At 55.8% G+C, this 14,048-nt stretch overlaps 1 protein-coding gene across 1 annotated transcript in view; it reads right to left on the bottom strand.

Annotated features, from left to right (window-relative positions):
• Positions 1 to 3,464, bottom strand: part of BCL11B (BCL11 transcription factor B) — a gene marked incomplete at its 5' end in the record, with an annotated part of 29,359 nt that extends 25,895 nt beyond the window's left edge. The window contains 2 exons of the mRNA XM_079912784.1: positions 2,511 to 2,666; positions 3,386 to 3,464. Coding sequence (XP_079768910.1) covers positions 2,511 to 2,666; positions 3,386 to 3,464 — 235 coding nt within the window. The remainder of the gene's footprint in view (positions 1 to 2,510; positions 2,667 to 3,385) is intronic.
• Positions 3,465 to 14,048: the final 10,584 nt, after the last annotated feature.

Raw genomic sequence — 14,048 nt, 5'->3', positions numbered from 1 at the left:
GGAAAAGTACATTTCAATAAATCCAATCCCCCCTCCCTCGTGCCACTGGCCCACAATGATTTTACAGGTCCACATTAAAGAGCTTGCTCATCATTTAAATATATTTGAACGTTTGTTGCTATTGTCTCACCACAGGATTAATTATCCAACATCCCTTATAAGACAGAGTGTCTTAATAATACGGAGTGCCTGGGAAGGAAAAAAAAAAAACCCTCACCAGTTCTGTTTTCCCAAATCCCAAGATATGAGAGTCTATTTCTTGTGGAAGAGCTCCCCCTTACTTCTCCATCCCTCTCCTTCTAAAGGCACCAGATTCCACCACGGACAGGGACTCTTGTCTGGCTGTGGTTTGTTTTGTGTTTTTTTTAACAATCTTATTGACACACAGCATGGGTGAGCGATAAAACCCCTCTAGGCCCACCCTGGCCCCCAAGCCCAGGCCTGGTCAGACTTGAAGGGAGGGCCGATTCCACCCCGGTGGGCGGGGAGGTAGGGGCCCGGCTGAAATCCCATTTGGAGATTCGTCATCCCTGTTCCGAAAGCCCACAGCTGAGCGCGTGCCAAGCACTGAAAGGCTGGTCGCGTGGCCAGAGCCCGTGTATGTGGGCGGCGGCTGAGACCCCGGGCACATCGACTATCAGGGCCAGGGGTCTACTCCCCGCCCGTGGCTCAGGAACCCACATCTGGAAGCCCTCCAACCACGACAGACCTCCTCTGGAGGCCTGGGCACTTTGCCCCCGCAAAGGTGGAGGATTCTCTGCCCAGGGCCCAGGGAAGCCACCTTGCCCGTGACGCTGGGGTGTGGGGCATCTGTGTTCACAGCGTGAGGCCCACCACTCCAGCCAGGACCATGGCCAGGGCAAACGCCTGTTCCAGGCCTGGGCCACAGCCACTAGGGACACGTGCCCCCGGCACAGGGCAAGAGGGTGGCACGGCCACTTCCAAGTCAACCCAGAACGGCATCAGAAGCAGGGGTCCCGACGGGGAGCTCCCCGAGGGCAGGGCCTGCATGCGGGTCACCTGTTGGGCCCTCTCCCGGGCCTGGCACAGAGCAGCCGGCCCTCCGTCAATATCTGCTGATCCAGACTGAGTAGGCAACAGCCTCCCAGTTGTCCACGGGCTGGCCAGAGGGAGCCAGGCCTCCCTGTCCACAGCCAGGGGCCTCGGGGAGGCCCTCGGGCCTTTCTCCTCCTACACCACGCTTTGCTGACATGGGGACAGCCAGGCCCGGCGTGGTGAGGAGATGCCTGGGCGTTGAGGCAGGTCAGAGAGTGGACAGACATGGCCCCAACTTTCCAGGCCCCCAGCATTCTCCTAAGGACCGGATTAACACCACAGAGCATCCAGTTTCCCAGGAGAAGTGGCCAGTGGCCCATGCAAATATTTCTACAGAGGAAAATGCGACTCTAGCCAGGGATTTCTACCCCTGGAAGCCAAACCAAGACTCATTTTAAAGAACGCCTGAAAAACAAATTGACCATCCACTGCTTAAAAAGGATCGGTAGTTGAAAAGCTGTCACGCACAATTAACACATCAAATACTGGGGGGTTTTTTGGAGGGGGGGATGACACAAATGGCGACACCAGCCCTCCCAAGTACTAGGCGTGTGCACATCTGGATCCCTAGTTGAGCCTTGCAACAATCTGATGAGACATCACCATTGTCATCATCATTATTCCACTGGGGTGCTTCCTCCAGTTTACAGATGACAAGCTAAGATTCAGAGAGGTGAAGTGACTTATCCAAGGTCACACAGCTGGGAGCCCTCAGTCTCCCATTAGAGGGCTGCCCCCCTGGAGAAACAGCAGACCCCCAAAGCTGGCACCTGGGTACCTCTTGATCTGCTGCCAGCGGCCTGCTCCACCCCCTGTGCACTTTGTCCCAGGCCCCCGACGTCAAGCTGGCTACTCGTAGGGCCCAGAAGTGTCTATTCCCTCACACTCTGTGCGCTGTCGCTCCCTTTGCCTACAGTGGCCTCCCATCCTCCGTGCAGCCTGGGGAAAGTCTTGGCCTCCCATGATGGTCCCTGGATGCACTGCACTGTTCCCTGGCCATTTACCTGGTGTCCTCCAGGGGCTGCCTCCCTTGTCCCTGGATCCCAGTGCCTAGAACAGTGAGTGGCCTGAGCAAGGCCTTTCCCCACTCTGGACCTGGGTCTCTGGCTGGGGAGGGAGTCAGGCCAGACAACTCCCCACCCTCCACCAAGAATCCAGGGCCGCAGAGCCCGAGAGCTCTGGGGCAGGGGTGGCCACTGAAAAGCTATGTCCACGGAGAATCGTGTGGGGCTCCCTGGTCCCTGCCCTCGGCCGTCCAATACCACAGCCCACTTGGACAGGACAAATGTCAGCTGCCTTTTCCAAGCCTCTAGCACGCCCAGGCACCAGGCTGGGCCCTTCCACATGTCATCTCAATGAACTCCCCATTTCCCGGAGGAAGAAACTGAGGCTCAGACATGGGAAGGAGGTTCCCAGCCACCGAGCAGGAAGGCAGCGGCTGCTGCACCGCCCACCAGCCCCGTTCTCGTCCCTGCTGCCCCAGCAGGCAGAACAGGCCTCGATGGCCACATGAGCACGGACCCGCCAGAGGGTCCACACTCGTCTCAGGTTTGCACCCGCAAATCCCACCGTCACGGGCGGAGACGGTGCAGGCATCACCAGGCTCTGAGCTGGGGGGGGGGGCATGCAGTTATAAAGGGACCCCCCAACACACACACCTGAATGCATCATTACAGCGCAGCAGCAAGCAACTACCTCTACCCCTTGGGGCCGGATAAATCCTTTTGCAGCACCCCTGCCCAGCCCCTCTCACCCCTACCTTCGAGCCAACAGGCATCGCAGAAAGGTCCGGGGTACCATGTGGTCCTGTCCTCCCAGGCCGCTGCAGATGGAAAGGCTTCTTCCTCATGGTTTGGGCCACTGCCCCTGCCCCAGACTTCCAGGCTCTTCCTGGCCCCCAGAGTGTGGGCACAGTCAGAGCTGACCTTGGAACGGAAAAGGCCGCATTGGACATGATGATGGGGTGTGCAGTCCCCATCCTGGCCAGTTGCTGCAGTTAAGACCAATGCCCCAGCTGCGTGGTGGCGCCTGGTGAACTTTGGAGACCGGCTATTTCCTGGGGGTCTGGGGTGAAGGCAGAGGCTGAGGCTCCTATGAAGCCCCAGCTAGCCTGTACCGAGCGCCCTGAGCTCCTCTTGTCTGCCATGACTGAGGGCATCTCGCCCTACAGTGCAGGGGGGATGGAGGCCCAGGGGCAGGGAGGCAGGTGGGGGACCCAGAACTTTGCTCCCCCCGCCCTGGCATTTCACCCCAACAGCGCACAGGTAGGGGGTGCATGGCGACCCCTCCCCCCAGGACTTGCTCCACAGATGTCCTGCCAGTTACCCACCGTGACCCCTCAGCTGCTCACTCAGCACATCCTCAGTGATAGGGCCACCGCTGGGCAGCCAGGAGCTGGGCATTGACATGCATCCGACAAAAGTCCAGAACCTTCTCCCTGAAAAGTGACTTCCCTCTTTCCCTGCACCCAGGCAGAGGGGGAGCTTCAGCGAAAGTTGGGGAAGGAATGTTTCAGACTAAACTGAGCGCCAACATCTTAAGTTCCACCCTTGGGTCCCTGAAGGTGGTCACGAAGGGCATTCCTTGTTCAAAAATGTTAAAAACGCTAAAACCCGAAAGAAACTCATGAACTCATTCACAATAAGGTCACGTGGGCAATGTGAACACAGTTGCTTGGATTGGTTCCTAATTTAAGCCCACCTGGTGTGACAACACCTCTTATCAAAGGTACCTGGGACGGGACAGGTGGGCCAGGTCCCAGACCTGTGGGCAGGTGTTCGGAAGATGCACCTCCATTAAGGCTGAATTGACCGTTACTTAATGAAACGTGATTTTTCACAGCAGTGGGAGGGGGGAATTAAAACAGTTCCTTGAAGGAAGGGTAGGGCTGTCCTGGGAAGACGAGAGAGAATTCTGGGGCTGGTACCTCTGATGCTGCTTTATCCTCGGCCATTACTGCAGGGTGGTGTGGCCAGTGGTTCTTCAGACCCTAAAAATGAGCGTCCGGGGACATCCCTAACTCAGAATCCAGGGCCGGCTGGGATCATGGAGAACTCCCATCTACTCTGGGTGTCCCATGCAGGTTTTACACAGTTTGGGGAAATTCAAGGATTTTCCCAAAGGCTGCACTGCCCACTTCTGACAACAGTTAGTTAAAAGCAGCCACACTGCAAGGTGTCGGCTACACTGGCATCTAAGGAAAGGGGAAAGTCAATTCCCCGCGCCTCCTGTGTGCCAGGTCCCGCCCTGGGAGCTTTACAAACCTCCACTTTCCAGAGGAGGAAAAGCAGCTCAAACATATGTATATCTTAGCAGTCCTCGCCCCCCTCCCAGCCTTTGGGGAATTAGGTCAGGAATAAGTAAACAAACTGAGAGTAACCGGGTCATGGCATGCACAATCTTCTAATCCCATACAGCGTCTCCAACAATCAAAAGAAAATACCAGCCCACCTACCTCTTAACCACTGTGAAGCCATAAAGCCAGCCCCAAGGCCTTCCTTCAAACACCTTTCCTTTGCAGAACAAGTTGCTGAAGGAAGGTCAAGGTCACCCCGTAAGGGGCCGCCCTTTACAGTGAGGTCTCACAGGAAGGGAACCCGCAAGGCCAGGGCTTCCTGAACACCTGAGGCCAGGGCTTCGGGAAGGGAACATCTAAGCCAGCGAGGTGCATCTGCCCGGGGCTGGAGCCGGTGGCCTCCTCGACCCGATTCTCTCTCTCTAGGGACAAAGATGCCGAATGAGGTCTGGGGATGAGGAATAAAAGGACCAGACCCTCCACTTTATGTTCTGTCTCAACTTCTACCAGGGTCAGTATGAGAACCTGTCTCCGTTTCTGTGTGCTCAGTGCCATGGTGATCTGCAGTGTGACAGTCACTATTCCTTATCTCAGGGATCCTCAAACGACAAGCCTTGGCTTGGCTACCTGTTTTTGTAAATAAAGTTTTATTGAAACAGCCACACCCATTCAGTACACACTGTCCATGGATGCTCTTGCCCTGTAATGGCAGAGTTGAGTAGTTGCAACAGAGATGGTTGGGGCCCACAGAGCATAACATAGTTACTACCTGGACCTTTATCTTAGATAAAGCCCTGTCTTATCTAAAAAACCCTGAGATGAAGTCTCCCAGACTTGAAGTTGATGCAAAAATCTCTCTGTCTTGAACCATTATGCTTTGTTCCATAAGCAAATCAGAAGTCACCGTGTTTCCCTTTTTGCAAAGGCTGCCAGGAAGCTCAGAGCTAAATTCTGTGTTCCTCTGCTGTGTAGTTTACTGGGATAACCTTTCCAATAGCTTGAATGTATGACTCCCATTGTTTCATCATTGCTTTAATGCTTCTGTTACTGGTTTACTTAAAGTAAGAGACTTTATATCCCTTTATTATCAATGTGGCTACGGTATAAATCATAAAGAGAAAAAGAGTATGAGGACAGGATGACACTCCAGCTCAGGGGTCCCTCTGCATCATGATAAGTCTTTGCAGACCCCGCTCTCGAATTCACCCAGGCAAGGGACCCCCCATTCCTTCCCTTCCAATCTCAACTCCCTCCAGCTGAGTCCTCTGGACCAGGAATTCCTGCGTGAAACCAGGTGAGCTTCAGGCACTCGCTCTGGTCACTTCCAGTGCCCTACCTGCTTCTGATGGGCAAGACACTCATTCACTCAGACCCTCCTGGACAGTAAGGCCCACTTACATGCTAAGACTCAGAGACAGAAACACAAAGCTCAAAGCACAGTCTGTGCCCTGGGAGCCCCCCATTCCACACAAGAAGGTGATGGACTCAGTCCAGAGGTGTGTACTAAATGCCGCCCAGGGGAGCTAGTCCCGAGATGCGGACGAGAGCTGGCTCTTTGGGAGTCAACAGGCTACCCAGAGTGCCTGAGGGGCTTGCCGGGTAGAGCGCAGCCAGGCCAAAGGGCAGAGGTGCCCAGGGCTCAGCAAGGAGCCCTGGAGGCCGAGCTCAGCCACCTGCCAACCACCACCAACGGGGTTCGGGCCTAGCAGTGTCCCACGGCTCCACCCAGAAACCAGGTGTGTGGGCTGGGTGACCCTGAGCCAGCTACAGATGTTTCCTGTACTCACACCAACGTCGCAGCAGCAGCCTTAGGAAGACGCGAGTAGTTTATCAGTTGAAGCTGTGATGCACGGCCTGGCTGGGTGATGGAGCCCAGGGACAGCCCTGGAGGGTGAGGCCAGAGGTCTCGGAGGCCGTGAAGGCTGCAACGAGGAGCTTACTTTCCCCTGGACATCCCCAAGGGTCCTGACATTTAAAAGCAAGAGCTCAGGATCCAATCCCTCGTCCTCCCCAGCAGCACAGTTTGAACTTGAGCTCAGCTAGGCCTGCCACCCCTTCCCCGCTATGGAAAAGCCCAGGCGTCACCGGGGTGCCAGCCACAGGCCCTGGGACTTCACTGAGCCCTGGATCCCAGGTGCGGACAGGGACCTGCCCCCGCAGAGGCCAGCGTCTCCAGGGCCGCCGCGCCGCTAATCACCACACTATTTACCTGGAGTTTATAGGCAGTTGCTGCCACTGGCTGCTGGCAGGCTCTCATATTTACACCTAGCTTTCTCGAGGTCTCCCCAAGTGCGGAAGTAATAAAAGGGCCGTTCCTTCGCGCCGCTGGCGGGAGGCTAACCCAAGCAAAACCAAGCGCGGGGCTGCGTTTAACGAGAGGAAAGGGGCTTTCGGGCTCTCTCTGGCTCGACTTCAGGATTCCGGCTAACAAGCCTCCCTTGGGTGGTGACACACCCAGCCGCCTCCATCCTGTCCAGGGAGGCTGGGGACAGAGCCTCTGCCCAGAATTCAGCCAGACTTGCTTGACGCATTCCTGACCCAGGGCGCAATGGGGTAGCGTGAAGGTGTATTTGCTGAAGGACCACTCTGGCTGTCCATCCACCCATCCCCCAGACATCAGCAGGCCCCTTCAGTGAGCCAGGCAGGATACTCACACCAGAGATACAGAAGTCACTAGACAAGGTCCCTGCCTCAGTCTAGAGAGGGGGACATGCAGGCAGACACCTACACTGCAGCCAGGCCAGGGCACCCAAGAGGAGGGAGGGAAGGCTCCCGGCAGGGAGCACGTCCCGGGGGAGCAGAGCACAGAGACGGCTGCACAGGAGGGAGGCAAATTCAAACCACATCTAGAGGGAGGAAAAGAAAGGCTGTGGCCTCGGAGACCTGGGATGAGCTTCCCTCTGCTGCTTCATAGCCGTGCGGTTCTATAGGAGAGCTTGACCTGTACCAGCCTCAGTTTCTGCATCTGTAAGATGGGAGTGGCCACTGTGACGAGGATTCAGGAGGCAAAGGATTGGAAAGACGGGGCCCATGGGTCCCCAGTCTCTCTCAGCTCACATTCCTACTGGACCCCAAAACATACAGCCTCAGCTGACATCAGCCGGGAATTCTCAGGTGACGGAAGAGCAGGCTCGTCTCTGGGGTGCAAACCCCTAGAGACCACGGAGACCATGTGACGGAACAAGCCGAGTCCCGAGCCAGGACCAGGTCAGTGCAAGGGCCTCCCCAGCCCGTGGCAGCTGGGACGAGCAGAGAAGAGAAGCGGGCGGCCACCGTCCCGCACGCGCCCTCTAGGGCTCACAGTGATCTCAACCAGGTACCAGAGAACACGGGTCCCCGGGGGCAGGGAGGGGAAACCTCAGCCTCGGGTGGGCCAGTGCCCACCACTCCAGGCAGCCAGGCCAGAGCAAGATCTGGGAGGGTGAGGCCCCCGTAGCTCAGGTGAGAGGTGAGAGGCCTGGGGTTGAACTGGCCGGGTCAACCATCCTCTCTGCCTCTAAGTCTGTGAGCTCACGCCAGGCCTTTCCTTCTCTGCATCCTCACCGCAACACTGGGCAATACGCTCTGCTCCAGAGGGTCAGACTGGCTCCGGCACACACCAGCCCTCAGCGAGACAGCATCATTTTTACAACGGCTACACTTCAGCCGAGGCCTCCCAACTACCTCCGCCCAATTGTCCAATGACTTGGAAAGACCCACAAGACGCAGACATTCCCCTCAAGGGCTGAGGGCACAGTGCAACGTGGTGTCTCCTCTCTTATCAGTTCCCTCACGGCAAAGTCATGCCAGGATGGAAATGAAATTTCAGCTTCTGGGCTGGTGTGATCAGTTAGCAGTGGCAGCCTCGCTTAGCCACTTAAGACGCCCAGGCCCAAAGGACAGAGGTACCGTGATGGACTAGTAATAGCTGTCATGGGTACAGGAGGGGGCAACGGAGGCACACGTGTTATACACACCTGACCCCAACACATCTCTGGACAACAGCATGCCACGTCTTCAGGAAGAAACAAACGAACACAGGCAGAACACGGACTGTAGAAAATCGGAAGGCTGGGACAGCTGGTCCAAAAGGATGGGCAAGACCAGGGGAAGGAGGAAGAAGAGTTGCCCAGAATTCCCATAAACCTCTGAACTTTACCAGCAACAATAAACACAAGGCCACGGGTTTTCTACAGAGGTGTCTACTGAGAAGGTTCTCTCCAGGGAGAAATGACTGAGAATAGATCTCTCCGCTCAGCCAGCCACCTCCCTGGCTCTGGCCCCTCTGCTCTGGGTCTGGAACAGGCTCCCAAATGCACCCAAGCAGCTGGTGCCCAAGGACCAGGAAACCGCCATCCTGAGGTCTGGGTTCGTGGCGAGGTGCGGAGGGCCATTCAAAGAGGAGACACAGGCAGCAAAGTCGGAAAGCCAGGACAGGGCACGGCTTCCCACAGGGGACAAGGAGGGCCAGGCGAGCCCCAAAGAGCAGCTCACACTGGTCTAGCAGGGGACACCTGGGTACTCCAAAGCCTGGGGCCTCCACACATAGGACATGAGAGGACCCTGAGGCAGGGGCCCGGCCCTCATCATCACCCCCTCTGCTCAGCTGTCCCCAGCGTGGGTCATCATGGAGAAGACACCTTCCTCTCCACCGACAATCACAATGATCATCATAGGACAGTCAGTAAAGGTGCCCTTGCTGGGGCCTTCCACGGGCCAGGCCCCGTGCTTAGCGCCGTGCACACACTGGAAACTAGGTAACACCATCATCTCCTCCTAGTAAGTGAGGAACCCAGGCTCCAAGACGGAAGCGAAAGGCCACGGTCACCCAGTTAGGAAGGGGCAGAGCCAGGGCAAGCCCAGGCCTGGCAACTCCCCGGCAGGGTTCTCTGCCCGCCCATCTCTGCCCCTGAAAGCACCAGCACGGTGGCCAATACGCACCCGGAGAGTAAGAGCCGGGGCCCCCAGGAAAGCCTGCATTCACACACTAGGGCATCATTTGGGTCTCACTCCCTCTTGGTCCTGTGCATGTTTCACTGCTCCCTGGCCCTTCAAAAGCAACAGAGCAGCTGACCGTGGAGCCTGGTCTTCAGGATGGAGGGCGGAAGCACCGTTCATGCACACACATGCACATGCGTCCGTGCACGCATACACATGTAGGCATGCACACATGTGGACACATGTACATGCGTGCATGCACACACACGTGCCTCCTTCTGGATACTCAAGTCCATTGCCCTAACTCCCCAGGGTGACCTCCTTAACATAAATGAACCTGCTGCCGTAGGGTCCAAGGCTCTGACACGCTGCCACCTCTAACCCAGAGGTTCACTTGAAATGTTTACCCACCCTTCGGAGTCCTCCATCATGGGCTCCTCCGATCTAAACCTTTGTTTATTTTATGGGAAATTTAATGGGTAAACGAACTGCTTTTCCAGCCTGTGCTTCTCATGGTCTACACGGGCTTTTTCTTCTTACTCATAAAAAGAGAAAACTTCAACTTAATAAAGGTAAATGAACTTGAACCCCTGCCCACTCCTACTGCCCCACACGCATCCCCCAAAAGATGTGATGGTGCCAAACTCAAGAAACCAAACTCTGTATCCCATTCCAAACCAAGAGCCTTCCCCTATCCTGACTGCTGACTTCACGGGTCCATCCTCCCCACACGCCTTCCGTCTCTGTCTTTCTCAGATGTGTCCCTAAGCACTGTCCTCCTACCTGAGGATTCACCTGAGCGGTGGGCGGGCTGGAGCATCTTGTGGAATAAAGAGAAGCAAAATGGACCCCCCAAAAAGGCTAAAATTCCAGACATCAAGTGACGCACCCAAAGCCAGAGAGACGCAACTCCATGTTGGCCTGACGGCTACATCTTACAGAACTCAAGTCTTGTATTTCTTCGATATGCAAAGCTGCTGTTTCCCCTGGCCCAGCAGAGACTTCCCAGACGACACTCCCTCCACCCCTGCCCCCCTGCAAGCTGCATCTGGGGCCGAAGGTCAGCTTACCTGTTGCCCAGGCCGGTGGTGAGAGGATGAGAGGGTGGGAGGCACAGGAGACAACAGCCCAGGGGCTGACCCCAGCCTCACTGCACTCTTCAACCTCCCGCCTGCTTTGGTTGCTTTCCCCCAAAGCAGGATGCACGGCCTTCAGACCAGAAGTCTCTGGGTCTGGCCCCTCCCCTCCAGTGACACCTCCCTGCCTTGGTTTAGGACTTGGGCATCGGAGGCTCCTGGGAAAGATATCCCAAATCTAGAGACCAGTTTTTCTTCTTCTTCCTTCCTTCCTTCCTTCCTTCCTTCCTCCCTCGCCCCTCCCTCCCTCCCTCCCTCCCTTCCTTTCTTTTTTTCCGTGCTGCACAGCTTGCGGGATCTTAGTTGCATAACCAGGGATTGGACTCGGGGCAGGGCAGTGAAAGCCCCGAGTCCTAACCACTGGACCACCAGGGAATTCTCAAGACCAGTTTCCTTGAGGGAACAAAACCTAGCCTGTCTTCTGCACCCTCACCTGAGCAGGAAACCCACCAGCAGAGGGGACCCTGGGACTCTGTGCCAGGGCCGGGCACGGAGCGGAGAGCTCACTGTACCCCACGCCCATCTGCTTCCAATTCACATGAGCAGACAGATATGGAACCCTTTCAACTGGACATTAATCATTCACAGCAATTAGATCCCCGAGACCTCGCAGAGGGAGTGCGACGAGCCCAGGAAGGAAGGAAGGCCCGAAGCGCTAAGCGGCGCGGCTGTGCCAACCTACGTGTGCCGACACAAAGGGAGATAAAGGCCCCGGGTTGCTCCCTCTCACCTGCCGCGTGCAAAGCCCCAACTGTGATCAGATGGCAGAGGGCTGCGCTGCAAAACGCTCAGTGGATTATTCTGCAGTAAGGTATAATTGGAAGGATTAACATGAAGGCGATGTTTCCCTTCCAAAAATTCGAGGAACGCCGAAACGACTCTCATCTGGTCTGGTATGACTCATGTTTTAATAGAGGAACTTAATTTTCACTTCTGAGGAATTTGGGCTCCGGGAAACATCGTCTAAGAAACACTCGTTTTGCTCCACCGACGAGAAGTACCACCAGCCCGAAAGTAAAAATAAAGGTCCCCCAGCCTGTCCCGTCTCCCAGAATCCACCGGGCGGAGCCTCCACACGCTGGGACAGAGCACGAGGTCTCAGGGGAGAGGGTGGGGTCTGAGGTCAACCAGGCAAGTCCTAACTTGGCGTGGTGGCCCTTCCCGTCTCGAAGGCACTGCTCAGGCCGGGCCTACCCAGAGGCACCTGGCAACACTGCACAGCAGCCCCTGGCACGGGACACTGTGTGGGCAGGATGTGAGCCTCCTGAAGAGGGACGGTCTCCACATCCCGACCCTCTGGCATCCTCCGCCCAGCAGCAGTGGCTCCCAGAAGATTTCGCCCCAGGACACTGACTCCTGCCCCTGCCTGAGCCTGGCCCTCACGCCCAGCAGGGGCCGATGGAACCAGGGCTCAGAGGTCAGGACAATCTGTCACCACCCACCAGCTGCCTAATTAGTGGAGGCAAGATTCCCTACCTCCGTGATGAGACATCACAGAAGCTCCAGAAACACCCATCCCTTCCCAGACCCCGCCCTCCTCGCACCACCCGTGTGCCCACGTCCGTGTCCCTGCCCTGAGCCCCACAGAGACCCTGCCTCCCAGGGACCCTCCAGACACCCCACCCCACTCCGGATTCCAACACGTGTTGAGTTTTACCTAAAAACTGAACCCACGATGAGCATCTGGGGTGCAGATTTCTTGCAACCAGCAGTACCTGGCAAGCCTCTGCTTTTCTGCCTCTCTACCTTCCCAGCTGTATTTTCTTATTTACATGGCCCCCAGCAGGTCCCTAGCGCCCACAGCACCTAGCCGATGGACGGTTCCTGAAGGGGAGCAGGGATCACGGGGGCCGGCTTGAGGCCACAGCCCCCGAGTACCACCGTCACACCACGGAAGAGCCCCACAGGTGAGAATTGCCCATCAAGCATGCCTGGACAGAGGATGCTCCAAGATACCACCAATCCTCAGGTGCTCAGCACCGCATCCTGGCAGCTCTGTTACCTGACTGGCCGCAGCAGGAGTCCCTTCTCTGTGCTGCGCACCCTTCACCAAGGCTTCCGCAGGACCCGACGGTGACCGGGATGGCGCCTGCCACCCCTACCCCAACCCTGCAATGGAGAACAGATATCCAGATCCCCTCCCCAACTCGTCCCCACCTCTGCTCCGGCCAAGGGAGAGGCGCTCATTTATAAGTTGCAGATAATGTCACCCACCATTCATCCAAATGTGTCAGTTACATCCCATTAGACAGTAATTATTTTTTAATTAAAACTAAGAAAACTGGCATGCCTGTGCCGACTTTATGCATCTGTTATGGGTTAAAATAGCTTTTAAAAAATGTTTCGGAGACCGCAGTCTATTGTGGCCATGGCCTCTGCCAAAGAAAACGCAAGCTTGCTTATTTTCTCTGTGGGGCGCGACAGCGCCTGTGTGTGCCGGAACAGAATCGGCTGGCCGTGAAAAGAATTCTAAATAAAACACAAACATGGAATTTGGCAACGCCACAGAAGCAAGCTTAAGACTAATTCCAGCATGCGGACGGCTCTCACATAGTAAGTCTGGCTCCAGCATAAATGAAACCAGGCACTGTAAAATACCAAGCAAGTTGGAGTTTCAACTTAAAGGGACAGAACGCTGGTTCCAGGTATAAAAGCTTATTAAGCCGGCTCATACTGGCTCCATAAATCCATAGGTTATTAGCTGTTTGCTTTCAGCCAATCCCTCCTTAAAGAGATGCATATTAGGAGAGAGAGAAAGAGAGAAGGAGAAATGAAAACCATCACTTTGCACTTGACTTTTAGTACAGCCGTTCTGGAAATACTGTGTTCATTATCTCAATTAGAGGAGAAAGACTGTCAGACCTCAAGTACACACAAACCCAAAAGGGAGGGGAAGGTGAGGGAGGGCCCGAGGGATGCAAGGTAGGAATGCCCATCGCACTGGAAAGATGAAAACGGTCCCCCCACCCCCGCAGAAACCAGAAACATCAGGGGGCGGGACTCGGCCACAGGGGGAAAGCCATGTGGATGCTGGAATACCCCCACCCAGGGAAACAGCAATGGTAAGGATTTTGATAATAATTATAGCAACAATAAAAATAGTATAGTAATACCTGCTACTGGGCACCACCTTTCATATACCAGCTGCGGCTGAAGGTGGTATAGTATAACAGGGACAGTTCTAAAGTCTAATCAAGGGGTTAAGGTCTCTGAAGTCAGACTTGCCTCAGTTTCCAAATGTGTAAAATGGGGATAACAGTGCCTTCCTCACAGAGCTGGGCTGAGGGATGCTGAGGATGCAGCCCACGGTAAGCATTTAGCAAAGCACCCCTGTCAGAGTCGGGACTTGAACTCAGCCGTCCTAAGGCAAAGCTGGCAGCCCCCTGCCACACTCTCCTGGGCAGGGCACCCACGGGACTGGCCAGATTTTCCGGACTGGGAACTGCGGGCTCCCTCTGAGATTGGGGTGGGGCAGGGGCCGCAGTCTCCCCCAGAAGGTACTGAGAAGGCCAGTTCATCCCCAGAGAGAGACTTGCCCTCAAAGGCTTCAGCGGACCTCAGCGCTGAAACATGATCGCACACACCGCAATCCAGGAAGAACTGCAAAGTTCAGGGAAGAAAAATAATCAGAAGTGTCTCCACCA

Source organism: Stenella coeruleoalba (genome assembly GCF_951394435.1).
Source record: "Stenella coeruleoalba genome assembly, chromosome: 2".
NCBI lineage: Eukaryota > Metazoa > Chordata > Mammalia > Artiodactyla > Delphinidae > Stenella > Stenella coeruleoalba.
Note: the sequence above shows the minus strand (reverse complement) of the source record. Positions and strands in the feature narration are given on the sequence as shown.